General features: G+C 31.6%; 2 protein-coding genes across 2 annotated transcripts in view; both read left to right on the top strand.

The window, feature by feature from the left end:
* Positions 1 to 4,202, top strand: part of LOC113388490 (probable E3 ubiquitin-protein ligase HERC2) — a 12,606-nt gene extending 8,404 nt beyond the window's left edge. The window contains exons 6-9 of the mRNA XM_026625865.1: positions 2,301 to 2,577; positions 3,763 to 3,909; positions 4,004 to 4,076; positions 4,147 to 4,202. Of these exons, the coding sequence (XP_026481650.1) occupies positions 2,301 to 2,577; positions 3,763 to 3,909; positions 4,004 to 4,076; positions 4,147 to 4,202 (553 nt within the window). The remainder of the gene's footprint in view (positions 1 to 2,300; positions 2,578 to 3,762; positions 3,910 to 4,003; positions 4,077 to 4,146) is intronic.
* LOC113388489 (E3 ubiquitin-protein ligase HERC2-like) overlaps positions 4,199 to 26,100 on the top strand; it is a 23,035-nt gene continuing 1,133 nt past the window's right edge. Inside the window, exons 1-13 of the mRNA XM_026625864.1 lie at positions 4,199 to 4,258; positions 4,325 to 4,544; positions 4,605 to 4,814; positions 8,635 to 8,891; positions 8,954 to 9,113; positions 11,970 to 12,290; positions 14,413 to 14,542; positions 14,621 to 14,735; positions 16,865 to 17,015; positions 18,784 to 19,108; positions 21,705 to 22,054; positions 24,779 to 25,051; positions 25,501 to 25,769. Of these exons, the coding sequence (XP_026481649.1) occupies positions 4,199 to 4,258; positions 4,325 to 4,544; positions 4,605 to 4,814; positions 8,635 to 8,891; positions 8,954 to 9,113; positions 11,970 to 12,290; positions 14,413 to 14,542; positions 14,621 to 14,735; positions 16,865 to 17,015; positions 18,784 to 19,108; positions 21,705 to 22,054; positions 24,779 to 25,051; positions 25,501 to 25,769 (2,841 nt within the window). The remainder of the gene's footprint in view (positions 4,259 to 4,324; positions 4,545 to 4,604; positions 4,815 to 8,634; positions 8,892 to 8,953; positions 9,114 to 11,969; positions 12,291 to 14,412; positions 14,543 to 14,620; positions 14,736 to 16,864; positions 17,016 to 18,783; positions 19,109 to 21,704; positions 22,055 to 24,778; positions 25,052 to 25,500; positions 25,770 to 26,100) is intronic.

The following is a 26,100-nucleotide window of genomic DNA, read 5'->3' as shown; positions in this document are numbered from 1 at the left end:
TAGCCCACAGATTTCTCAAAGAGGACTCAAAAATACAATTATTTTACATAATGAATAACAATTAAAATATATACAAAATTACAATGTATAGTTATCAACATAAAATGCTTAACATAAAATTACATATAATGCAGAATGTAACAATATTATTTATAAACAGAATAAGATAAAATAATGAGATATTTGATTAGGTGAAGTGTTGTGAATATCTATTTCATTATTAATTAAGTTAAGGTTAGAGGACATAAGTAAAATTGGCGAATTTAAGAGAGAATTAGATTTAAGGGTAGGATAATTGAAAACTAATTGTGAACGCGTAGATAGCCTCGGAACATTAAAGGATAGTTGATTAAGAATAAGAGGACAGTCTATAGAATTATTGCAAAGTTTAAATAAGAACATAATTGTACAAATAAATCGACGTGAGGCAAGGGAAGGAATACCAAATTCTTTTAATAAAGTGTTATGGTCAGGGCCGGATTTAGAAATTTGGCGCCCCGGGGCACTGACAAAAATGCCGCCCCATCCCTGAAATTTTATGAACTTTCGAACTTTTTTTAAAGCAATCGCGCTGCTTTAGCTGCTGATGACAAAATATAGAAGCGCGTAAGCGCCGCGTCGCAATCTAACGGATAAACAATGTTACAGAACTTATATAAATGTAAACAAAATTTATACTTATTATTATAATATCTTTAAAATATCTGATAATTTAATGTGCATATGTCTTATGATCACTTTTGTCCGTCAAATGTTTCTTTTTCAAATTTTTTTATTGGATCATCAAAACCGCTAAACCTGCCCCCCACAAATTTAAGCAGTTATTTATTCTGTAAAATTTTTTGAATGTTTTTGGACGCTTTTTTCAAAAACTGAATTATCATTTTTGGCGTTTTGGCCCGTATCTTCAAAACTGTTGGACCTGCCTTGACCAATAACTAATCAGCACGTCTCCTTATCAATAAGAATTGAATCATAAATCGGTTGATCCGTGTTCTCGAAATCGACTTGAATAATTAAAAAATATTAGATTTGTATTGATGGGGAGACGTGCTGATTAGCTTTTGGTACAGGCAATTACGAAAAATGGTAATTTAGTTTCGATATTTCTTCTCTGAAACAGCTACGCAGCGCGATTGCTTTGCAAAAAGTTCATAGTTTTAGAAAAATTTCAAAATACAAAAAATGTGTTTTAGAAGTCTTTTTTTCATTTTTCAATAAAATTTAAAGCTCTTTATAAAATGTAATTTTTAGTACGGGATGCTTCAGTAATTTGTCTTAAGGCACAATGCCATGAGTAACTAGTTTAAATTTATTTTCGACGCTATAAGCTTGGAAGTGCACAATACGTCATTTTAAGAGGGCCCGAGAACTGAAGAACATCTTAAGATATAAATTTATATTAGACAAATTTCCAAATTTGATAACTTATTAACCAATTTGATAATTTACGTTCGGAGAGGGAGACAAAGCAAAATAATAAATTTTAGTTATCGTTTATTTCAACCCAAATTTTGCATTGCAATCGTATTATGTTTTGTTAATTATATTTCTTGAAATAAAAAATGTTGTTAAAAAAAGTTGATTATATTGTATAGAATTTTTTTTCACTATCCAAATTTTGCCGCCCCTCAAAATTTGCCGCCCTGGGCAGTAGCCCCGATTGCCCCTACTGTAAATCCAGCACTGGTTATGGTCAAAGCCACGTTCAGGGTAAATTTTATATGTTTTATAATAGAGATATTTCAGAAATTTTCGCTGAATCTTCTCTATCGCATCAGAGTTGTTGATTTGATGAGGATACCAAATAATCGAACCGTATTCTAATTTTGAACGTACAATAGAATAGTACATGCAAAGAAGTGCATTGGTAGACTTAAATTGTTTACAATTTCTTAGTATCAAACCTAAAGATTTATGTGCCCTATTACAAATATCAGTTATATGTTCCATGAAAAACAAACCAGAATCAAATAGAACTCCTAAATCTGAAATTTTATTACATCTATCAATGCTGGTGTTAGAAATTTTATAATCAAAAAGTATTGGAACGCGCTTATGTGAAAAACTAAGAATCTTGCACTTTGATATATTTAAATGCAATTTGTTATAGACACACCAAGAGTGGAAAGAGTCAAGTTGAGACTGTAATAATAAGCAGTCATCAATAGAATTCATTTTGAGATATAGTTTTAGATCATCTGCAAATAATAAATGTGGACAGTTAATAATATCAGAAATGTCATTAATAAAAATAATAAATAGTAATGGACCAATAATGGATCCTTTATATTTTTTAGATCTGCTGTCCAGGATTTAGATAGAGTCACAGCCCATCAAAAGACCAAATTGCGTTTAGCTCATGCCAGTATTTTAGAATGGAGTGCTTCAAGGTTGAGGGAATTAGTTTTGCGTGGAGAAGCAGTTCTGGCAAATACTACTTCGACTGGAGCATCTATGGGAATTTCTATAATTGGTGGAGGGATTACTGTAGGTGGTTCTTGTACAGGCGGAGGATCTGTACAAGGTGTTAGGGATAAGGAGCAGGCTAATCATGTCACTCATGCTTTGTTAAAGGTAAAGGAGAAATTATTTTATTTAGCATATTTATGTTGATTAATATAAATTTTGAATAAGGAAAGGGGAAATGTTATTATCTCCCCGAAGGAGAAGTTTATGTTTTCATAAAAAAATCCGATTCTCTAATTTTATGTTTTCTCGACGTTTCAAGCCATTCTGAATCGAATGAGACCAAATTTGGAAAAAGTATGTGTGTGTGTGTGTGTGTATGTGAACAGATTTTTTTGCCGTAAATCGACGTTTTCTCGAAAACGGCTGGGCCGATTTCAAAAATTTAAAAGCCATTCGATGTATCTCGACGAGAACTATTGTTTGTCAGTTTTGTGCGACGATCGGCCAAGCCGTTTCTTTATAAATCGCAGAAAAGTGAAAAAAAATTGTCTACGTTTTAGCCCGCAATTCTGAATCGATTTTGAAAATTCAAAAACCGTTCGAAAGATATTGGTTGGGAATCGTGCTGATTAGTTTTTGGTAAAGATCGGCCGGGCCGTTTTCTTGTAATAAAGTTTTTAAAAAAAAATTTCGACGATTTTTATGATTATTTTTTTGATGGTAGATACCATAGTCTTCTAGATCATACTAAAATATTACGGCCCTACGACAACTGGTTCAGCTTTAAAAATTCGTCAAAGTTTGCAAAAATTGGTATCGTTTTTTTCGCATTTGCCAAAATTAGACTTTTGATCGACGTTTTCTCAAAAACGCATGAACCGATTTTAGAAATTTAAAAGCCATTTGATGTATTTTGGTGAGGACTATCGTTTGCCAGTTTTGTGCGACGATCTGCCAAGCCGTTTCTTTGCAATTTGAAAAAAAGTGTTAAACTTTTCGTCCACATTTAAGCTCATCCTACCGAACCGATTTTAAAAAATCAAAAACTGTTCGAAAGATATTAGTTGGGAATGGTACTGATTAATTTTAGGTGAAAATCTACCGAGCCGTTTTCTTGTAATTAACTGTTAAAAAAAATTTAAGTCGATTTTCATGTAACTTTTTTTGGCGATATACATCATGGTCTTATTGAACTTACTGTAATATTACTGTAATATTATATTATTTACACATTATTTTTTTGATTAAGTCGATTATTTACACATATCGGGAAGTTCATATAACTTGCCTCAAGGCTAAATACCAAACCAACTAGTTTATAAATGTATTTTAACTTATTATCTTCTCTAGGATTTGCCAAGAGCTCGTATGCTTCTAAGTGTCTTGGCCCTGCTGAGTGCTGAATATGCTGCTAACGAATTGGGACTGTTGGCAAGTTGTGGCACTTTAGCATCTTTACATGCACTTTTGAGGCAGATCACAGGAAACCAATTGCATGTTAGTAAATTACTGAAAATTTATTTACAATAATATTCCATATAAAACAGATAGAGATACCAGCTTATATATGTATTCTATTTTATTTCTACAGGATACTCAACAACAAGGCAACAGCTCGAGCAAAGGTAGCAGAGTGATTATTTATGAAGACACATTATTAAATTGTAAGTACTTTTTTCATACATCTTCAAACATTTTTTTAATTGACATTATAACGATTTTTCTTCACATTAGGTAGCGCTTCTGGTTCTAAAGGCAACGCCCTCACCGGCCAGAATTGGCTGCTATGATGAAATTAGGCACCAGAATTGTCAGGGCGCTGATTGGAAATGGGGAGACCAGGTCAGTAAATAGAAATGAATTAGATAATTAAACCAGTTCAATTTTTGATCATTATCCTTTCCTTTTTCAGGATGGTCCTCCACCAGGAGAAGGTCGTGTGATCGGTGAGTTGGGTGATGATGGTTGGGTTCGAGTACAATGGGATACTGGAAGTACAAATAGTTACAGGATGGGACGAGAAGATAAATATGATTTAAAACTTGCAGATAATAATGCTAATTTAGGAAATGGTGCTGGTTTTAATAACGATATGTTGTCACCTGAGGAAGAGGATGATGTAATGCTTAAAGGTAAATAGTATATCAATAAAAATTATAACTGCTCTATTAATTTTATTACACTTTTCCTAGATTCCCAATTTCAACTGCAGCAGCCTGGTGTCCTTCTTCGAGCTTGTTGCAGCAACTTACTGCGTCTATTCACAGTCTGCTGTGGTCTGCGTTCTGCTGGTGCAACTAGCGAAGGAGTTGTGCAGGCTGCAAGAAGTGTCACTTCTATGCATCGACAAGCCTTAAAAGTTTCCAATTGTCTTACGAGTTCCAACACAATAGGAAGTAATGGTAATAATAAATTCATAATTCATATTTCATATTTTTAACTTCCCGTAGGGTAGTTATAGTAATGGGCCGAAAATCGAAAATGAAAGTTGACAAAACAATTACTTTTGAGGATAAAAAATTCTAAAATCTTTTTTTATTTTCCATAAAAAATTTTTGTAATTTTCAATTGAAAATTCAAAAAATTACCCAGTCTAAGCACAGTCTGAGCGCCACTCTGGTACAAATGTTCACCGAAGTGCGTTTAGACTGTTTATGTACTTTTTCAATTTGGTGAAAATGAAATGAAGTGAATGAAATGAACGAATGAATGAAAAATGTGAAAATGCCGCCAAGCTAAGCACAGTATAAGTGAAATAGTCGCACAGAATTATTTGCAAATGCAGATTAGACTGTGACTATACGGGGGCACTTTTTCAATTTTGTGTAAATTAGGCAACTATTTTTTTTGAAGTAAAACTTCTTTAGGCGCGACACGGGTTAGCAGTATAATTCGTGAGTTAATAAAAATGTCAGGATCGGAAGAATATTTTATCCCGTCCCCCATAAATAATTGTAGTGCAAATGATCGCAAATAAATAATGAAACTAAGGAAACATCTGCGCTGCGTAAGAAATGATAAAAGCTATCATGTATGTTTTGTAGGCAGTGGCGGCGCTAGACCATTCGTGGGCGTCGGCGAAATTCGTTTGCGAGGCCCCCCTTTTTTGCTAGTTGCAAGTTGCTAGTGGTACATGGCATCGTGCCTAATGGCAAATTGCTGAAACTTTTCGTGCTGTAATTTAAATTTTTGAAAAGCTTTGAAAAAATTTGAAAAGTGAAAGAAATTGATTTTTTTTAATTTGAAATATTTTGTTGAAAATTTCGAACTTTTTTTCAAAGCAATCACGTTGCGTTAGCTGCTTAGAGACGAAATATCGAAGCGCGTAAACGCCGCGTTGCAGTCTAACTTAACTCACGATTAATTAAAATCTTTATAAAATATCTGATAATTTGATGTGCATATGCCAAATGGCTTTTGTTGTGCTTTTCTACTAGATTTCCAAAACCGCTAGACCTGCCTTCCTAAAAATGTAATCAGTTTGGCACTTTTTGTCCCGTATCTTCAAAACGGCTTATCCTGCCTTTGTTAAAACCTAATCAGCATGTCTTCTTACCTTCAATACGTGTCAAATGTTTTCTGAATTTTTCAAATTGGTTGATCCATGTTCGCAAAATCGTCGACGAAAATTTGCCAAAATGTTCAGAAATCTTTGAAGATATATAAAAATTTTTGTTTTAGATTTTTTTGCAATTACTATAACTGTATATGAGATTTATTTTTAATCAGATAAATACACCAATTGAAATAGACAAAAATTACACAAGTTAAAATAAACAAACTCTTCGGCAAAAATGGTTTGTTCTCCAGCTATTAGAAAAGCACTAAAATTAAATAATTATCGCGAAAAAGTTTCCTTTTGCCCAACCATTTGATTAGCAAATTTTATGTTTTTTCGATCATTATGAATAAAAAATGGTTGGAAATCACCGACTTAATAACTAATTAGATACAATTTTGCAATCTGCAAGTGATTAATTAGATTTAAAAAATCTATGTTCATACTAATTTGAGTGCACAAATCCGAACATCACATAGTAGGTACACATGGTCTAAAAGCTCGTCATTAATCATTTATCGTAGTTCCATAAAATTTATGTTAGATGATACTAACAAGTTTTTTTTGAAAAAATATTTTTACAATAAATTACGAAGAAACTGTGCGGTCGATCTTGACGAAAAACAATTCAGCACGATCGCCAACTGAAAACTTTCGATCAGTTTTTGAATTTTTAAAATTTGTTCAAAAATGTCAAAATGTCGTTTTTTAAGACGCTTTAATTTTTTGTCGACGACATCAGAGCGGATCAACCGATTTAAAGGATTTAAAAAAACATTCGATTCGTGTTGATAAATTGTCAAAGGCAGATTTAGCGGTTTCGGAGATACAAAAAAAGTTTAAAAGGTTATCAATTTTATTTGAAAGAACTGATCATCCCGATAGAATGTTTAAAAAAATATATTGCTTGTGTTGACGGTGTGAAACAATGATTAGTTTCAAATTAACAGTTTTTGTTATTATCTCATTGTTATTTCTCATTGATCAATTTTTATTGATCATTGATTACTTTTATTCTTCGAATATTTAATTACTGTTTCGATACGTTAAGATTCCCACTCGTATGTATTTCCAAAAAGAACGATGATTTACATAGTGCTCACATAAGAAATACACAAATATAAACAACCAGAGAATTAGCTTGCGCGAAGTTATTTAGATTTAATAATCTATAGTGTTGACAGACGATGTTAGATAATGTCCATAAAAGATAAAAGAGTAAAATGATAGTGCCTGTAAACCACTAATCACCTTCTTTACTCGCACATCCGTATGAAAATTAACTAAATTTTAAATAATTAAAATTTTTCCGGGGCCTCTTGCGAGGCCTTTCCAGGCGCGAGGCCGTCGGCGGCCGCCGACACCGCCGACGCCTAGCGCCGCTACTGTTTGTAGGTGATCGACTTTGGCTTCAAAGTGACTTAGAAATATCAAATGATGCTCAAAAACAAATTCTTAATAATGTTGTTTGAATATTGATTTAAATAATCAGGTTGGATGTCAAACTTGTCGAAAGATATTACATTCGGGTAAATTCGGGTAAAATTCCCACTTTGTGTAAATTGAACGAGTTTGTATTTCCACCTATACCAAATTATCTACCTAAACTAGATACTGTATCTGAAAGGTTAATTTCACCTAGGTTGTGTTTCATGCAAATTAGACGATTGCGACATGCAAATGGACAATTTGGAATGTTTGGCCAAATTATAAATGTGCCTGTTGACATTAATAATATGATTAATTTATTACCTCATAATATTGATGATGATCATTGCATTAATGTTCACATAAAAAAGCAAATGATTCATAGATCAAGCTGTGTGCAGGGCTTGATAAATAAGACAAATATAAAAGTATGGTTTCAATTTGTTAGGCAAGACGGATATTACAGCTGTTCAAGGAATGAGATTATATCGTCAGCAAAAAAGTAAAAAAATACAAACAGTAAATGAATGTATGTTAATTTTAATTATATGAAGTTCTTCAAACACAATTGTTATAGGATGAGTTAATTTGCAAAAACAATATTTGTTTAGGCGTTGTTTAACATAATCCACTGTGTGAATGAATATTATAGAATTTATTAATCAGCAATTACTTTAAAACGATCATGTCATATTTCAAGTACGACTTTGATTACATTATTGTTTGTAAATATTATACATATTTTTAATGTAATCATAAATATATAATTTATAATTTATCATTATATAAATGTGTATAATGATTGACGGCACTAATAAATGTGTGCATCATGAGTGTTACCATATTACTAATAAACATTATTCAAAATTTTTATATAATGTATTTATTTTTACTCAACTTAAATTTGCTACTTTATACAGTAGCAAATAAGTTTTACTTCAATGGCGTGTGATCCTTACGCGCACTCTTTTTTTTTTGAAATTGAATTCGAAATGAAATGACGTTTGTTAATGTTCTGGAGATAAATTGATTTATGATTTACATTTGATTTGCTCAGATATAACAAGATAGCAAAAATAATGAAAGTTACAGTATTTGTAATAATATATTTGAGAACGTTTAAAATTTCTCGAACATTTCGTTACGGTACAGGAAGTTTCAGAAATTTGCCTTAAGGCACGATGCCATACACCACTAGTTTTTTATCATAGTTTGCATATTTTTAATTCTTTTAGCTTTGACAACGTCTGTTGCCAACAACTGCATCACCTCGATCTTCTGCTGCAGCGATATGTGGAACCAAAATCAGCAAAAGCATCGAAACAATAGTGCAAATGCAGTTTTGCTTTATTCTGGTTCTTTGCGGGCAATGTGCAGTGATGATGAGTTGTGCAGATTGATGACACACGATTCATGGTTGAATATTTGTGAGAGGGTTTTATCGGCTGATGATGATGGTATTGTTACCACAGAAGCACTTTTGATTAAAAAGGTTAATATGAATAAATAATAAGGTAATTTCAGTTTGTTTCAATGGTTGTTCAATTATTGTAGATTCAGTGTCTGCGTTTGTGGAGGGACTGTCTTGGCAGCTGGTCACCGGCCCACGATTTGTCAAGGATGTCGAAGTTTCTTTTAAGGCTGTTTGAAATATTAGGAAGCTGCTTCTTGCTATGCAAAGGAGATTCCACGCTTCGAGCTTTGGTTTCAACAGGTATAACAGAGATAATTGTTTTCAACTAAATTTCTCGTAAGCATACATTTAAATAAAAACGTTTTGTTCACAAATGCGAATCAAGTTCGAATTTCAAAAAAAATTCTATATTTTTATGAAATTTCAAAATTATCAAAAAAATCAATTAAAAAAAAAAATGAACAAATTTCTTGTAAACATACATTTAAAAAAAATAGATTTTTTCACGAATTCCAAACAAAATCGAAATTAAAAAAAAAAACTAAATTTTGAACAAATTTCAATATTATCAAAAAATGAACAAATTTTTTGTAAACATACATTTAAAAAAAAACGATTTTTTCCACAAATTCGAAAGCAATTTCAAATTTAAAAAAAAATCGAAATCTATCAAAATAATCAAATTAAAAAAAAAAGAACAATCTTTTTGCAAATATACTAACATACGTTTAAAAAATAATCGAGTTTTTTCACAAATTCCAAACAAATTCGAAATTGGAAAAAGAATTCTAAATTTTGAAAAAAAATTCAAAATTATGAAAAACATCAAATTTTGATGCAATATATTCGATTCAAGGTGTAAAAATTATTTAACTCAATTTCTGAGTGATAACAATCAGCTTTATAACAGTTTTGAAGTTTTTAATGTTCAAGTTTTTGAACATTTTTTATTATTTCATTTTACAAGTTTTATTAAATTTCTTTTCTGGCTTTTTCCAATAATTTGTATATTATTCAAGTCAGCTATATTTGTTTTTTTGTCTCAATTAATTGTAAAGGTTTCACATGTTTTACAAAGTCGTATAAACAATTTTGATTCGATTAATATCATTTCATTTCATCGATTAATTAAAGAATTCCTTCGAATATTTTTTTTTTCAAAGTCCAAATTTTCTGAAACCTTTTCGATTAATACAGACGAGTTATTTATGCATGCTATATTATCCCAAAGCCAACATTCGAATGAATGAGACTCATATTGAAAATTTCATAACGAGAATAATATCGTATTTCGTTATTCATAATTTTTCTAACCGTGTAAATAAATAAGATATATAGATAAATAATTAAATTTATTGAGTGTCAGTATTACAAAAATCGACATAATATATATGCATATATGCAACGATTTTTTTTTACAAACTCAGAATTTAAAAAAATTAAAAAAAATCAAATTAAAAAGAAATGTACAAATTTCTTTTAAACATTACTCTTAAAAAAATCAATTTTTCTCACAAATTCGAAATTTGAAGAAAATTTAAAAAGTTTGAAAAAATCTCAAAAAAGAAACAATTTTTTAAAAAAAAATTGAAGAATGTTCTTATAAACATACATACGCTCGTCGCCTAATTAAATAAGCACTATAATAAATAATCTATTTGAAATTATTCGAAACAATTATTGATTATTTTTATTCCTCGAACATTTAATTACAGTACTGGAAGTTCCAGCAATTTGCCTTAAGCATAGTATTATTTTATTATTCAGAAATTTTATTTACATTATTTATTAATTTTATTTTTATTTTAAGCAAATAATGCTTCTATTTTTTATATTAAATTATCATATTACGGATATTATTTTCATGTAAATGCTATCCTTTGCACTTTTATTTATTTAAAATTAATACAACATTAATATGTAATACAAAATATTAACATTAATATATAATACAAAAATAGAAAATGAATTAGCTTCTAAGATTGATATCTTTGGTCTGTCGGTGACAAATATAAAAAATCAAGCCAGATAAATCATCCTTAAAAGATTGTCTTAAGTTATGATTTATAGTTTATTAAATGTTTAATATTATTATTAGTTTTTATTTAATCTTCTATATATATAAAAATAAGTCATGTTTTCCTTCCTGACGAAATAACTCCAGAACGCATGAACCGATTTCGACAATTTTGCATTAGTTGGAAAGGTCTCGGGCTCCGCAAGGTTTATAGCTAAAAAAATTAGTTGTGCATGGCATCGTGCTCTAATGCAAATTGCTGGAACTTCACGCACCGTAATTAAAAATTCGAGTAATGACATTAGTGAGAATTATCAGAATTATGCTTGAATAAGTCAACGAGCAATTCTTGCCGCAAAGAATAATGATGTACACGCACTGAATTTCACCATTCAATCAAAAATTGCTGGCGGTTTGGTGACATACCAATGTTTCCGACTGGTTTTCCGTTTGACTTCAAACGATTGCAATTTCCAGTTCGCCTTGCGTTCGCAATGACAATTGACAAGTCGCAATGACAATAGCTTAGTGTTTGCGGGATAAATTTTAAATAGATTATTTCGAAAATCATTGTTTTTCACATGGGCAGTTATACGTTGCCTGTTCACGAGTTGGAAAACCATCCGCTTTGTTTGTGTTAACGTCAGACCAAAAAACAAAAAATGTGGTTTACCAAAGAGCACTTCAATGAAACGGATAATTTGCTGATTCACTTTCATTTACTTAGAGAAGTTCAACGAAAACACACTTACAACATTTTTGCAATCGAAATAAATTCGTTACTGTTGTATAATAAAATCACATTTTTTCTTTTCAAATATAAAACAAACAAAAAATTTCTTCATCTTTCTCACGAAACCATCTGGTGGCGAAACGGAGTTCGTCGGGTTTGCTAGTGTTATATATTTGTAGTTTATATTAAGTGTTATGTATATATACAATACTCTAATTTTCTCACTTATTATCTCTTTAGTTTATAATTTGTACACTTCAAAATGTAACTATATTGTAATATTGCCTTGGGCGTTGAATAAATAAATAAATAAATAAACAAATAGATGAATAAATAAATAAATAAATAAATTGTAACTCTTGGTTCAAATAACATCAAACCACTTACCCAACTCCATTCCCCCCAGGTGCCAGAAATTTACCAACGCCACCAGAAACCAAACCTGCACCAACATCCACAACGTCTGCTCCGTCTGCTGCAGCAGCATCTGCCTCTGGTCCGCAGCCAAGTTGTTCGAGTGCACAGCAGTCTGCAGGTTCAATTGGAGGCGGAAAAGCTCGTGTTCCTGTGACTCCGAGTGCTACAAGTAGCGCCTGCGCCGAAGCAGTATCCTTATTGAGGGCTCTTCATTCTCTTAGAGGTTGGAGGACGACTATGGACGCTCTGCTGCTGCAGGGACTTGTTAGTGCGGCGCAAACTATAAAGGAGTCATTTAGATATGAGAGAGGTAATAGAAAATAAGAGATTTGAAGTTTATGTGAAGTTGATTGATGATAATTTTGTAGATAAGAATATCCACTGATATAAGGTTGTCAAATATCTCCCTTCCGCCTTTTTGTATTATAAACCAAGAGCAAAAAAGCGGAAGGGAGATATTTGACAACCTAATATATTAATTGGTACATGTAAAAGTTGTGAATTTTGTCAATTTCTTCTGTCAATGAGAAGTTAATTAACTTCCCGAAGGAGAAGTTTATGTTTTCATCAAAAAATCCGACTAGCTAATTTTATGCTTTCTCGACGTTTCAAGCCATTCTGAATCAAATGAGACCAAATTTGGAATAAGTATGTGTGTGTGTATGTGTGTGTGTGAACAGATTTTTTGCCGTAAATCGACGTTTTCTCCAAAACGGCTGGACCGATTTCAAAAAATTAAAAGCCATTTGATGTATTTCGATGAGGACTAGCGTTTCTGAGTTTTGTGCGACGATCGGCCAGGCCGTTTCTTTGTAAATAGCAAAAAAGTGAAAAACTTTTCGTCCACGTTTTAGCCCACAATTCTGAATCGATTTTGAAAATTCAAAAACTGTTCGATAGATATTGGTTGGGAATCGTGCTGATTAGTTTTTCGTAAAGATCGGCCGGGCTGTTTTCTTGTAATAAAGTTAAAAAAAAAAATCGGCGATTTTTATGATTTTTTTTCTTGGTGGTAGATACCATAGTCTTGTAGATCATACTAAAATATTACGGCCCTACGACAAGTCGTTTAATTTTAAAAATTCATCAAAGTTTGAGAAAATGAGTAGTTTAGCCTAGCTAAGCACAGTATAAGTGAAAATGTCCCACAGAATTATTTGCAAATGCGTTTAGACTGTGACTATTAGACTGGGAGCACTTTTTAACTTCCCGTAGGGCAAGTTATAGTAATCGCAAAAAAATCGAAAATGAAAATTTTTATATATCTTTACGTTTCAGAGGTTTCTGAACATTTTGGCATACCTTAGAAAAAATGGATGTATGTGTGTGTGTGTGTGTATGTATATATGTACGTGTGTGTATGTATGTGCGGATACAAATTTTCGTCGACGATTTCAACAACACGGATCAACCGATTTGAATAATTCAAAGAACATTCGATTCGTATTAATAAGGAGACGTGCTGATTAGTTTTTGGCGAAGGCAGGTCTAGCCGTTCCGAAGATACGGGGCAAAAAGTGCCAAAAACGGTACCTTTGTTTTTAAGAGAACGGAGCGTCCGATTTGAATAATTCAAAAAACATTTTACTTGTATTGACAAGATGTAGAATTGATCAAATTTTCATGGAGCCAGGTCTAGCGGTTCCGGAGATCTAATGAAAAAAGTAAAAAAAAAGCCATTGGGCAGTTAAAAATAATTATTAGACATATGCACATCAAATTATCAGATATTTTATAGAGATTTTAACAATAAGTATAATTTTTTTTTACATTTTCATGGGTTCCGTACCAATGCTTATGCGTTAGACGGCGGCGGGCCACTTGCGAGCTTTGACATTTTGTCTCTATGCAGTTCAAGCAGTGCGATGCTTTGAAAAAAAGTTCAAAATTTCCAAAATATGTTTTAAATTTTTTTTTTTTCAAATAATTTTTTTTTTCACAAAAAAGTAATTTTTTGTCAATTTTATAGTTTGTTAAAAATCTATTTTTTTTCGAAGTAAAATTTTTTCAAAAATGTTAATTGTTTTTAAAAAAATAATAATTTTTGGTACGGGAAGTTCCAGCAATTTGCCTTACGGCACGATGCCCTAATTGCCTTAAGACAGAATTCCACTTACAGCTAGTTCAATTTTGTGTTCAATCGGCAAATTAGGCAACTATTTTTTTGAAATTGAATTCGAAATGAAATGATGATTGTTAATGTTCTGGAGATAAATTGATTTATTTATTATTTACATTTGATTTGCTCAGATATAACGAGATAGCAAAAATAATGAAAGTGTTACAGTATTTGTAATAATATATTTGAAAACGTTTAAAATTTCTCGAATATTTCATTACGGTACGGAAAGTACCAGCAATTTGCCTTAAGGCACGATGCTATCCACCACCAGTTTTAATTTAATATTATCGTCTATTGCAATTATGTCTAGGTTACCTTGAAGATGGTTGCTCAAATTATTACCTTGAAGACAGAGAAGAACCTGCTGCAACACAAGAAAGAGAAGTGAGTCCTGCATTTATAGCAGCAACTTTGTGTATTATCGGTGGTGTTGATAATAGGTTTGTATAAATCATTTACTATTTTAGACAAAGGATTAAATTTTGAGAAATTTAATTTTATCTATTATAATTTTGCAGAGTACGAGTGGGTATGCAAGTATCATCTGATGGAATTTTTGGAACAGTGAGAAGAATGACTGAACGGTCAGGAAGTCTAGTCGTACAGTGTCATGCCACTGGTGAACTTAAGAAGGTACTATAGAAAAATATGTATACTTAAGGGGGTACTCTAGTGTAGAGCGATGAATTTTAGGTAATTTTTAAAGTGTCGTAAAAGAAAGCAATGAGTGTTTTTACTATCCATTTTTTACCACTTGTTTATTAATATTATTAAAATACAATACAAAAATTAAAAAAAAAGTTGAAAATTGAAGAAACTGGCAGCTGATGAAGTGGGGGGTCTCAAAAAATTGGCACCTCAGTCTTGACATGATTTCAGCCCCCCTAGCCCTCGAAATAAAAGAAATAAAAAGATTATTAATCTACAATGATGCCGCAATCGCGCGAACTAGCGATGAGTAAAAAAAATATTTTTTTTACAAATTGGCGACTGTTTGAATAAAAAAGTGTCTTTTTTCACTGTTTTTTGAATTTCTCGATTGTTTTAAAAACAGTAAAAATTGGAATTTGGGGATGATGCTAGTTCGGGCTACAGATAAGTCTATATGCAAGACTCTCTCGACATTTCAAGTGAATCGGTCGAGTAGAACTCGAAAAATCGTGTCAACAGTACTGAAAAAGTTTGTTCTGAGATAAACGCATTTAAAGTTTTGCGTGAAGTTTTTTGCTGTCAAAGTCATAAAATGATATGTTTAATCTGCCATTATTGCTTCATGCATCGGACTAGGGTTTATACAAAAACCGACATTTCAGAAAACAGGTTTTCGAATTGTAAATTTTCCAGAAAACCGATTTTAACCGGTTTTCAAATATTATATAAAAAATCAATTTTTGCTCGAATATTCTGTAATAACAAAAAAAAATATCGGCGAATTTAGTGTGATTTAAAGCAGTATTTGACAGAATTTATTTAATGTTCAATTTTATGAATAGTGAACAAAATTATTTTAATTTTAATTAGTAGAACAAAGAAATAATAGTTGATGTGGATTAAATGACTTTGAAAATGATTATTCGTTATTCATGCATCATTTTCACTATAGATTATAAATATTGTTATGATAGTGAAAGAAAAGAGTTCAAATAAATGAAAATAATTCATTTTTAAATAAAAAATCTTTTAACTTTTAATTAAATAAAAAAAATTAAATACATATTGATACATAATTGTTAATGTCAATTTCAGTTCTAAAAACAATTAAACAAAACCCCGATTTTATTCTATTCCAAACAATTTCAATTAATTAATTTCAAATATTTAATAAATTTTTAGTTTAATGAAATATGATTGCTAAAAGCAGAGCACACCTATAGATTTGTTATTTAGAAGTGTCCTTTGTTTAGTCACAAAATTTTCCGAAATAGAAAATACTCTCTCACTTGCAACCGAACTAAAGTGTGATATAATAATTCTGGAAATTTTGTATTTTTATTTGTGGCTTCTAGAGGTAAAAACTCTTTTTTTTAATTTGAGTAGAGCAATTCACTACTTCAACAAGATATATATACATTGATAAAATAATCTAAATTAATATATACATTAGACAGATATTAACACGGAATCTTTCTTGGAACTATAACAGACTGATATGAGTCCAAATTTTATCGAACCGATATGATTCCAAGTGTCAAAACCTGCGTTTCTCTTTTCCAATCAAGCAGTTCTAGCCTTTTTTGAAGCGTTGGATGTACGTATTTCAAATCGTTCAATCCGGGCTTCGTCTCGTCTTACAGCAAATGAATGAGTTTCTGACCCAATTCGCATTACCATAAGGGTCATCATATTTAAAATCGGAAAGAAACCTTCATTGAACGTGCAAACAGCAATAAATGTTGCTATTTCAATTACCTACCCGAGAACGGGAATGAATATGCTTCGGCGCAAAAATCCAAATCAATGAGTTTAGAGATTTATTATTGTTCTGAGTTTCTGAACCTATACATCGAATTAATAATTCATTTGACAATAAACTGTCATAAATTGGTCTAATGACTTTCTAATGCCTTTTGTCCGATTAGAACCTTGGAGACCGAGTCAGTAAAATGCCTATATCTCCGAAAATAATTCAAATTTTTAAAAACCCTCTTGTACTCATATTCTTAGATAGTTAAACTTTGAAAATATGAAATAAAAAAATCGATCTAGAATACCCCCTTAAACAAATATTTATCTGATGTATTATATATTTTATATTATCTCAGGTACCACTGCAATCAGCAAGACCTGCCCTGGAGCAAATATTTCTTCATCGTTTACCTGCTGACGAAATAGCATTATCGGCTTGGACAAAATTGCTGTTGCAACAACAAAAGTCTAATTGGAGCAGACATGGACAAGCTTACACACCAAGAGGTAAATAATAATTTTCTAAACAAAATTTACTAAAAATGGTTGAAACTAGAGATGGGCTTATCATATACGAAGCCGGATCGGTTAGGATTTGACTCCGCTTCAGAGAGGAGTTATATCCACTTAACAACTCCACAACTCCGACAATTTTGAAACATAATACTTGACACAAATGTGTTCCCTAGTGTTAGTTAGTTAACATATCATAGGATTTATTGAGACTTTGGAAATAGTTTACAAATAGTTCAAACATTTTTGTTCATTTTATTCTAATAATTACTATTTTATGCATTTCAATATGCATACAAATCTCAAATTGACACAAAACTTGGGAATCAAAATAAATTTTGTTATTATTTTTGAAGAGAAAATATAGAATTCTTTGCATATGTTTATTTTTATATGAAAATAATGCAGTGAACCTTATATATGAAACTAGCAAACCCGACGAACTCCGTTTCGCCACCAGATGGTTTCGTGAGAAAGATGAAGAAATTTTTTGTTTGTTTTATATCTGAAAAGGAAAAATTTGATTTTATTATACAACAGTAATGAATTCATTTCGATTACAAAAATGAAGTGTTTTATAGTTGAACTTCTCTAAGTAAATGAAAGTGAATCCGCAAATTATCCATTTCATTGAAGTGCTCTTTGGTAAACCGCATTTTTTGTTTTTTGGTCTGACGTTAACACAAACACTGCCGATGGTTTTCCAACTCGTGAACAGGCAACGTATAACTGCCCATGTGAAAAACAATGATTTTCTAAATAATCTATTTGAAATTTATCCCGCAAACACTAAGCGATTGGCCTTGCGACTTGCTATTGCAAACGCAAGGCGAACTGGAAATTGCAATGGTTTGAAGTCAAACGGAAGACCAGTCGGAATCATTGGTATGTCACCAAATCGCCAGCAATTTTTGATTGAATGGTGAAATTCAGTGCGTGTACATCATTATTCTTTGCGGCAAGAATTGCTTGTTGACTTAACCAAGCATAATTCTGATAATTCTCACTAATGCCATTACTCGAATTTTCAATTACGGTGCGTGAAGTTCCAGCAATTTGCATTAGAGCACGATGTCATGCACCACTTAAATGTTCTTAGCTATAAACCTTGCGGAGCCCGAGACCTTTCCAACGAATGCAAAATTGTCGAAATCGGTTTGTGCGTTCTGGAGTTATTTCGTCAGGAAGGAAAACTCGACTTATTTTTATATATATAGAAGATAAGAACAAATCTTTGTGTATAATATTTTTCGCAAAATAATAATACCTCACATTCTTTTATTATTTCCTTTTCGAGAATTAATTATACATCAGATAGTTTGATTAGCATGATATTACTTTTACACAATTATAAAATCATAATTGTGTAAAAGTTATAATATAATACTAAATGTTTTTTAGCTGATTGTATACCATTGAAAGAGCTCATTTACGGACAAACATTATCGTATACATAATATAGAATACAAAATAGTATTATTTTGAGACATTATATACCCGGAAAGTCCTAAAACTGGCTGTGAGACGAGAAAAAAAAAAACACTTTGTTCGACCCAAATCTTTGTATTAGTAAACAATCTCAAGCAAATATCTGCACATGTTAACAGATTTAGTATCAGTTTAGGGAAGTCGGATATGACAAATCCTGTGAGACAAATCCACTCGGATTCACTCCGAGGGAGGAGTTGATAACTCCGGAGTGAGTTATCCATCTCTAGTTGAAACAATGTTTTTTTAATTCTTTGTTTATTTCTTCATCTAGTCGGTACAATAGATGCCCACAAACTCCGTTCCCAGCAGCTACGTCTCTGTTCAATAAACGCCTGCTGCTCCCTGCTGCAGCATCAGCAGCTACTGCGAAGAGTTCTTCTACGTCATGCATCTGCTTCAGTTCAAGACACAGCTGCTGCTCCGAATGATACCGAAGACATATTTATTGCCGAAGCAGGAGAGGATAGAGTGAGTACAGCAGGTTTCGATATGGAATTTAGTGCAGAACGAGAGGAGAGGTGCGACAGGTGTGAGTCTGCTGCTGCGGAGGCGGAACTGGACGATGGGAGTGTGTCGGGTAGCGGAAGTGAAGACGGGTGAGATTAATTAAATTTATATATTTATACTAGCTGACCCGGCAAATGTTGTTTTGTTAAGTAAGGTATTGAAATGTTATGGGGGTGTTTGTTGAGATGATATAAGTTGTTGGTTTGGAGTTGCTCGGTTGTTCCACACAGTCTCCAGGATACCGATTGGTAGTAATCTCCTCGGAACCGTGAGAACTTTATTATGGTATAGGCTGAAAGAGTTCTCTACGCAAAGTCTAATTGAAACACTGGATTTAATTGACTGTCACTTTATTTAAATCTTTAATTACACTTTCAAATCACAAACTGACATAAATTCGTGTTAAGACATACTCTCGACTCTCTTAAGAAATCACTAAATTCGATGGACGATCACTACTCTATTTATTAAGTATAGGGCGTGACATATGTGCACTTCTGCATTTGCGCTCTGGCCATGTACTTTGATTATTTATCAAAACCGAACGAATTGCATTATTTCACAACAGTATATTCAAAACAATTTCTAGAGAATCAAACTAATACTTAAAGTGTACAAGGATGTATTGTTTGAATGCTATATACAATGAGGTATTATAAAAACAATAAACCTCATTAGTTTGTCAATATTTTGCCAATCCAATTAAACTGAAAGTTTTATACACTTTCTATAGAAAACTGGTATAATCCAATCCAAGTCTTTTTTGGTCTTTCGACCTATTGATTACGTTTCAAGTTTTTCAGATTCTTTTTTGATTCAGGATTTTGTGTATAATTGTTAATAATACTACTGAGCTTATACAAAATTTTCAGATTTAAGTATTTCTTTTTTGACCTGCTTTTTGAAAAGTTTCAAGTAACATTCGATGAATTAAAGTAAATTCAATAAAAAGTATATGTGTAGAGCAGGGCGAGGCACAAAGGTCCAGTTTGACTTTGAGAAAATATAAACTATATTGTGAAAACCAAAACAATTATATCACAACAAATAACACATTTCAAACGAACAATTATCTGACTACGTTCAGTAAAACTGCCAGCTACCTCATCATTGTAGAAATGTGCTTTTTTGAGGTCTTTCAAAAATTTGTTGGCAAATAGGTTTAATGTCTTATTTTAATTTTAAAGGTATTTTACAAAACAATTACATTTTTAACTAATGCTAAAAAACTACCAACGGAAAAAAAGCAAACGATAGCAAAGTCATGAGAATCAAGGTTATAGCTTGTTATACATCTTTTTCCCTCTACTTTCAAATATTGTTATTAAACAATGCTTAACTTTACTGGTGTTTGACACATTGGTGCTAGACCTTTTTAACCCCGGACCTTCATATATTACCATCTATTTACTAAAATTTTAACTGAGAAAATATTATTTGACAAAATGTCCATTTGATCGATACCAAATTTATGTTCTGAATTTAAATAATATAAATAAAAAATAATATAACCTAGAAAATGTTTTATAAATACCAATGAGTATATAATTATATAAATAAGATCTTTCTGAGCACCGTGTTTGAGGAAAATATGATTTGCAAAAAAGAGTGCTACAACGTCAAAAAGTGCATTTTCATATTAACATTTCAAAAAAGTTGATATTGTTGAGTTTGTAGTAACACTTGCAGCCCTATTACATGATTTTACTGAATTGCAAATTTATAGCTGTTGTTGTACGAAACATGTGTGATTTGATATTTTTATAATTTAGTACACATATTAAGAAATAACATATTAAAATTTTGTAACTCTAGTATAACGTTTTATATTTTTAAATATTTTTCAAAATACTCATCAAAGCGTGGACTTGCAACTATTGCAAGAGTGCATTTTTTACAAAATTGCACATTCATAGCTTTTTTTGTTAGAAACATATTTGATTTTATATTTGTATAATTGAGTACATATATTAGGAAATAACATACTAAAATTTCATAGGTCTAGTATATTGTATATTACATTGTTGTATAATATTGTATATTTTTAAAACATTTTTCAAAAGTACTTCTCATATCATATCCAACCGTCGATTCGAAACTAATAAAAATAGAATATGCAAGTGTGCATAGCAATTTTTTAGTTTCTTCTATTAGAAACATATTTGATTTTATATTTTTATAATTCAGTACACATATTAAGAAATAACATACTATAATTTCATAACTGTATTACAACGCTTTATATTTTTAAAATATATTTTAAGCCGTCAATTTGTTTACGTCAAAATGTTTACTAACGTTTTTGTGTATAAATATAACAACAAGCAAAACTACTTACTATAATTTAATCAAAATTAAATAATTTTCACGTAAAACATCCCATTAAACGTAATTGAACATCATCTGTCAAAAACGTTTGAAATTTGACGTATTAGCCACCGTCCATTGTTTTATTCAAATAACGCTTCTACAAAAATGTTCTAATTAAAAATGTAAAGTTTCTACGCGATTTTGAAATAATATCTCACCTTTCTGACAACCTACTGGTTAGCACGAATTTTTCAAGACTAAGACTGGCCAAATCGGTTTAGCCGTTTACGAGTTTTAGCGGATCATTTGATCGAGAGCTCTATTTTTATATATAAGATATCAAGCCAAATGGTACTTACACTTTTTATTTTTCAGTAACAGTGATGATGAATCTCAGCAATCCCGCTCGCAGAACACGGAGCAGGAATCAGTAGGCACACCACGCAGCGGTGGCGGTGGTTACAGTACCAAAAAACGCAGAAAGAAAGAAGAAGGTCGTCAAATTTGCAAACATACTCTGCTGCAAAGAATGCTGGCTACTGCTGTTGCTTCCTCGCCCTTGAAAAACGATTTTTCTTTGGAGCAGATGAAACAGGCCGCTTTGGCAGTCTCGCAAAGACTTGCTTCAGAATTGGCAACTCGGGGAGAGAATATTCCACCTGGACTTGACTGTTCTCAATCTGGTACTGGATCGATGAGTACGAATCAACGATCACCATTTACAGGTCAGTCATAGTAAATATAAGAATTGTTTAATTGAATTGCGGACTATCTAAATGTTAGTATTAAGAGCTAGAAGTTTTAGAGATTTTTTTTTAATAATTGGGAAACATTTGAGCCCTTGGAAGCAATGAAATTCGAAAATGTCCATATTAAGGACCACCCTAATATATATATATATATATATATATACTAGATGACCCGGCAGACGTTGTCCTGTACCCACATCTACGTTTTTTTAATATCCTATACTAATATTTATACCGTTCAGTTAAAAATAATCATTATTGGTTTTCGAATTACTATTTACACCAATATATGAGTGATGTTGAATGTAGAACTGTTTCAAATAAAATGATTATTCTCAAGTCCCACAGTTAACACTTTAATTATCCATTTAACAAATATTAAAAAATGTTCAATAAAATTGTATATTAAAAATTATGCACTGCGATTTATAGAACAAATTTATTTCCAATAGCTCAATTTATTTTATTGCATTTAAGGGTTATTTAGTATTTTTAGTCATACCTGTAGATGTGGATGTATAAATGAATGATTTTTTGTTTATTCACGTCTAAAACATTGATTTTCCAAATTTATCAAACAAAAAATCATCGTTTGCCTTTGTGATTTATGGTCATAGCATAAGATACACGTGTTGAAAATTAGAGTCTTTTAAAAAGTATAACAAATTCAGAAATAATTAATATATAGTATTTGCGGTAAAGGTACAATATCACCTTGGATTTTTCTACCCAAAATAATTGCTTTAATAATGTTGCCTATAATTTTTATGATTTCGTACCATATTTTAACGGGCTTTTAGTAATTTTAATATCAAAATTACATTTTTCTCACTAATAATTCAATATACATTGTTACTTAAGTTCATATTTGAAGTGAATTAATTTGCCAAATTCTGTTCACATGTGTTCTATTCAATCTACGATCAACAAAATTATTGCAGTAAATGGAGAGGAAAAAGCGTGTGCCCTGTGAATTTTTTTTACTGTACTCCAATTTGCATGATATTTTGGAAATAGGCTAATCTTTAACTTAAGTTCAGCAGTGAAAACAATTTGTACTCCTTCACCACCCCTCGCATTAATTGTATTATAACTTTATTAATTCTGATTTTATCAGAACTTGTAATATACTATTTTAAAGATAATTAAATGACCTATAACTTTCTCTATTATAAATTTTACCATAACTTCTCTTATTTTGAAACGGCGAAGGGTTAAAGGGCTCGAAAGACCTCATAACTCTATCACTATTTGTGTTACAAAAAATAATAAAAAGCAATAATTGGTCAGAAAAAGATCTTGAATTTCAGAGATATAATAATGAGAAATTGGTTGTTTTTTTAATGAATTTTTTTTTTCATGAAATCATGAGTTTTTTTTGAAAATCGTTTGTACTAAAGTTGTGGTATTTTCTAGAATCCATCAAGATCTCTTAAACCAAGTCAATTCTAAATGGAATACGATTATTTTTAATTTTGGTGGAAATGGCACTCATAAACTATTTGAATTAAATGAAAAAAAAAACATTGTATGCGTCTTTTTTCTGCATGATAGCTTACACATTTTATACGCAGAACTACTCATTTTAAAGCTTATTTTGAATACTATAAAAACCCATTTTCATGTATAGCCTAATATTGTTTCTAGAACAATTTATAGAACACCGATTTTTTAGGATTTTAATTGATATAATTTTGTTCATTACATGATTTTCGTTTAAATGTATATTTTTAGAAATATTTGCAAAAAAAGATAAAAAACGCAAAAACAACAATTTTTCAGTAGCCAGTAACTTGAAAAGTAATTTCTTTTTTGAAAAACATTATTAAACATTTTTCTCTTCTAATTAGTTCTTTTATCGATAATCCGACGTTAGTTTGAAAGATATACAATTGCACCACTGAAAAGGGATGTCATCCCCCCGGGAAGTGGCAAATGATTCTAAATTATTTTTACTTTTAAACTTGAGAGTAAGATGAACCTTATGACCCAAAATGCTCCATTGTCTTGAGTAAATATTTCGTGTCCAATGCCAAACATATGAATTTTTGACACAATGAAACTTCTAAATAATTGTTTGAATAAGTAAATTATTTTTGTATCGTGATTTGGTAAAGTAAGGCAAAACACGACAGCATTTAGAAGTTAAAAAATAATAATCAGTCAAAGTGAATTATAGGCTAAGTTGAAGTGCGATCACTGACAGACGCATGCGCAGACTGCATCTTATGTCAGACGCATGTTGACTCTATCTTATTATATTATTTTAATTTTTGGAACATCTCAGCTGCTTTTTGGCAATAATAATGTAGACATTACATTTTTCTTATTTATAATCATGAATTTATTATATTTTGTTATTGTCTTAAGTGAATGGAAATGTTTGGTAAATGACAGTCTTCATTTGTTTTTAATGTCAAACTAAGATTCAAATATTTTCAAGGACAAACAATGATAAGCGGCTTTTTGTAATTTTTTCCATTTATTTCTACAATCTAACTATATTTCTATGAATCTAAAAATTCTAGAAAATTTCCCGAACAAACTTCAGGAAGATTCATAAAAATCCGCATTATAGTTTAGGAGGATTAATCATTCAAACCCCATTACAGAAGAATTTTATATATAAGATATATATATATATATATATATATATATAAGATATGCATATATAACCTGTTATCATTATCCTTTACCCAGCTAAGAGAAATCAGCAAGCAGTAAGCGCCGCCTCCGTCGCAGCAGCGTCGCTCAATGGACGGCGCAGAAATTCTCAACAGCAACAACGTAGGAGCAGCAGGGGCAGCAGAACGTCGCAGCAACACCAGGAACCAGCTGCAGCAGCAGCAGCAGCCAGCAAAGAGGAAAAAGATAGGGATGGCACGGAAAGGGAAAGAAACTTTGAATTGGTGCAGAGGCTGATCGAGATGGGATTCGAGAGGGAAAGGATCGATATTGCTATGAGTGCTTTGGGTAAATCATAATAGAAATAGTAAATGAAACATAATATTGTATCTCAACTTTAAAATATGGGCCGGCAGTGGCGATATCAGTAAGAGCGCGGGCTAGCATCAATTAGTTCCGGGTTCGATGGTTCGATTCCTGCTACCGCCGTAGCCCGACATCAGGCAACTTTGATGTCAAATTACTACTTGGGGTTCTAGATCATAATATAACTACAAGTGGAAATCGTCCTTCGTGAACATAGTTGCATCACTCAATCATATGTAAACTATTAGATGTAAGAGCTAATATATAATAAATCCACACATAGGAGAATGGTGAACCGATGGGTTGCCTCTCATAATAATACCTTAGATCATAAGCGTTGAACCAAACAGCTTATAGAACATATAAATAGTAAGAGTTCTGATTGCTGATGTGATAATAATAAAAAAAAGCTTTAAAACATCTTCTTTCAGAGAAAGAATCCAAATTAACAATTGATGACGTGCTGCAGTACATTTTGGATAAAATTCCAGCCAACGAAGATAGGGTTGTAGCTATTGAGGATCGGAGTCTTGCAATCGAAAATAGAGGTCCAGCCGTTCAAGATAATTTATTTCAGTTTCTCGATAGATTTACATCAAATGATAGTCATCAAGGTGCAGGAAAGCCAGCAGAAGACAATGATCACGACGACGGTCATGATGATAGCGATCAGGAAGACACCAGTGTCAGTTCTGTGCAGGTGAATAGATTAAAAAATATATAATTCTGTATGCTATTTATTAATTTTGTTTTCTTGACTTTGTGTAAACCGTTATAGTGTGCCATATTAATTTCATGGTTGACAATAACTTATATATTAGGTTGTCAAATACTCCCTTCCGCCTTTTTGTATGCAATGCAATGCAAAAAAGCGGAAGGGAGATATTTGACAACTAATATAAAATGGAGCTCTTGATAAAAATGATCCGCTAAAACTCAATAACGGCTAAACGATTTGGCCAGTCTTAGTCTTGAACAATTCGGCCAATCAGTAGGTGTCGGAAAGGTGAGGTATTATTTCAAAATCGCGT

Source organism: Ctenocephalides felis, unplaced genomic scaffold (assembly GCF_003426905.1).
Source record: "Ctenocephalides felis isolate EL2017-DRISC unplaced genomic scaffold, ASM342690v1 CF-g0.4_SCAFFOLD_03572, whole genome shotgun sequence".
NCBI classification, from domain to species: Eukaryota; Metazoa; Arthropoda; class Insecta; order Siphonaptera; family Pulicidae; genus Ctenocephalides; species Ctenocephalides felis.
The sequence above is the reverse complement of the archived record's forward strand: the minus strand, read 5'-3'. Positions and strand labels throughout refer to the sequence as shown.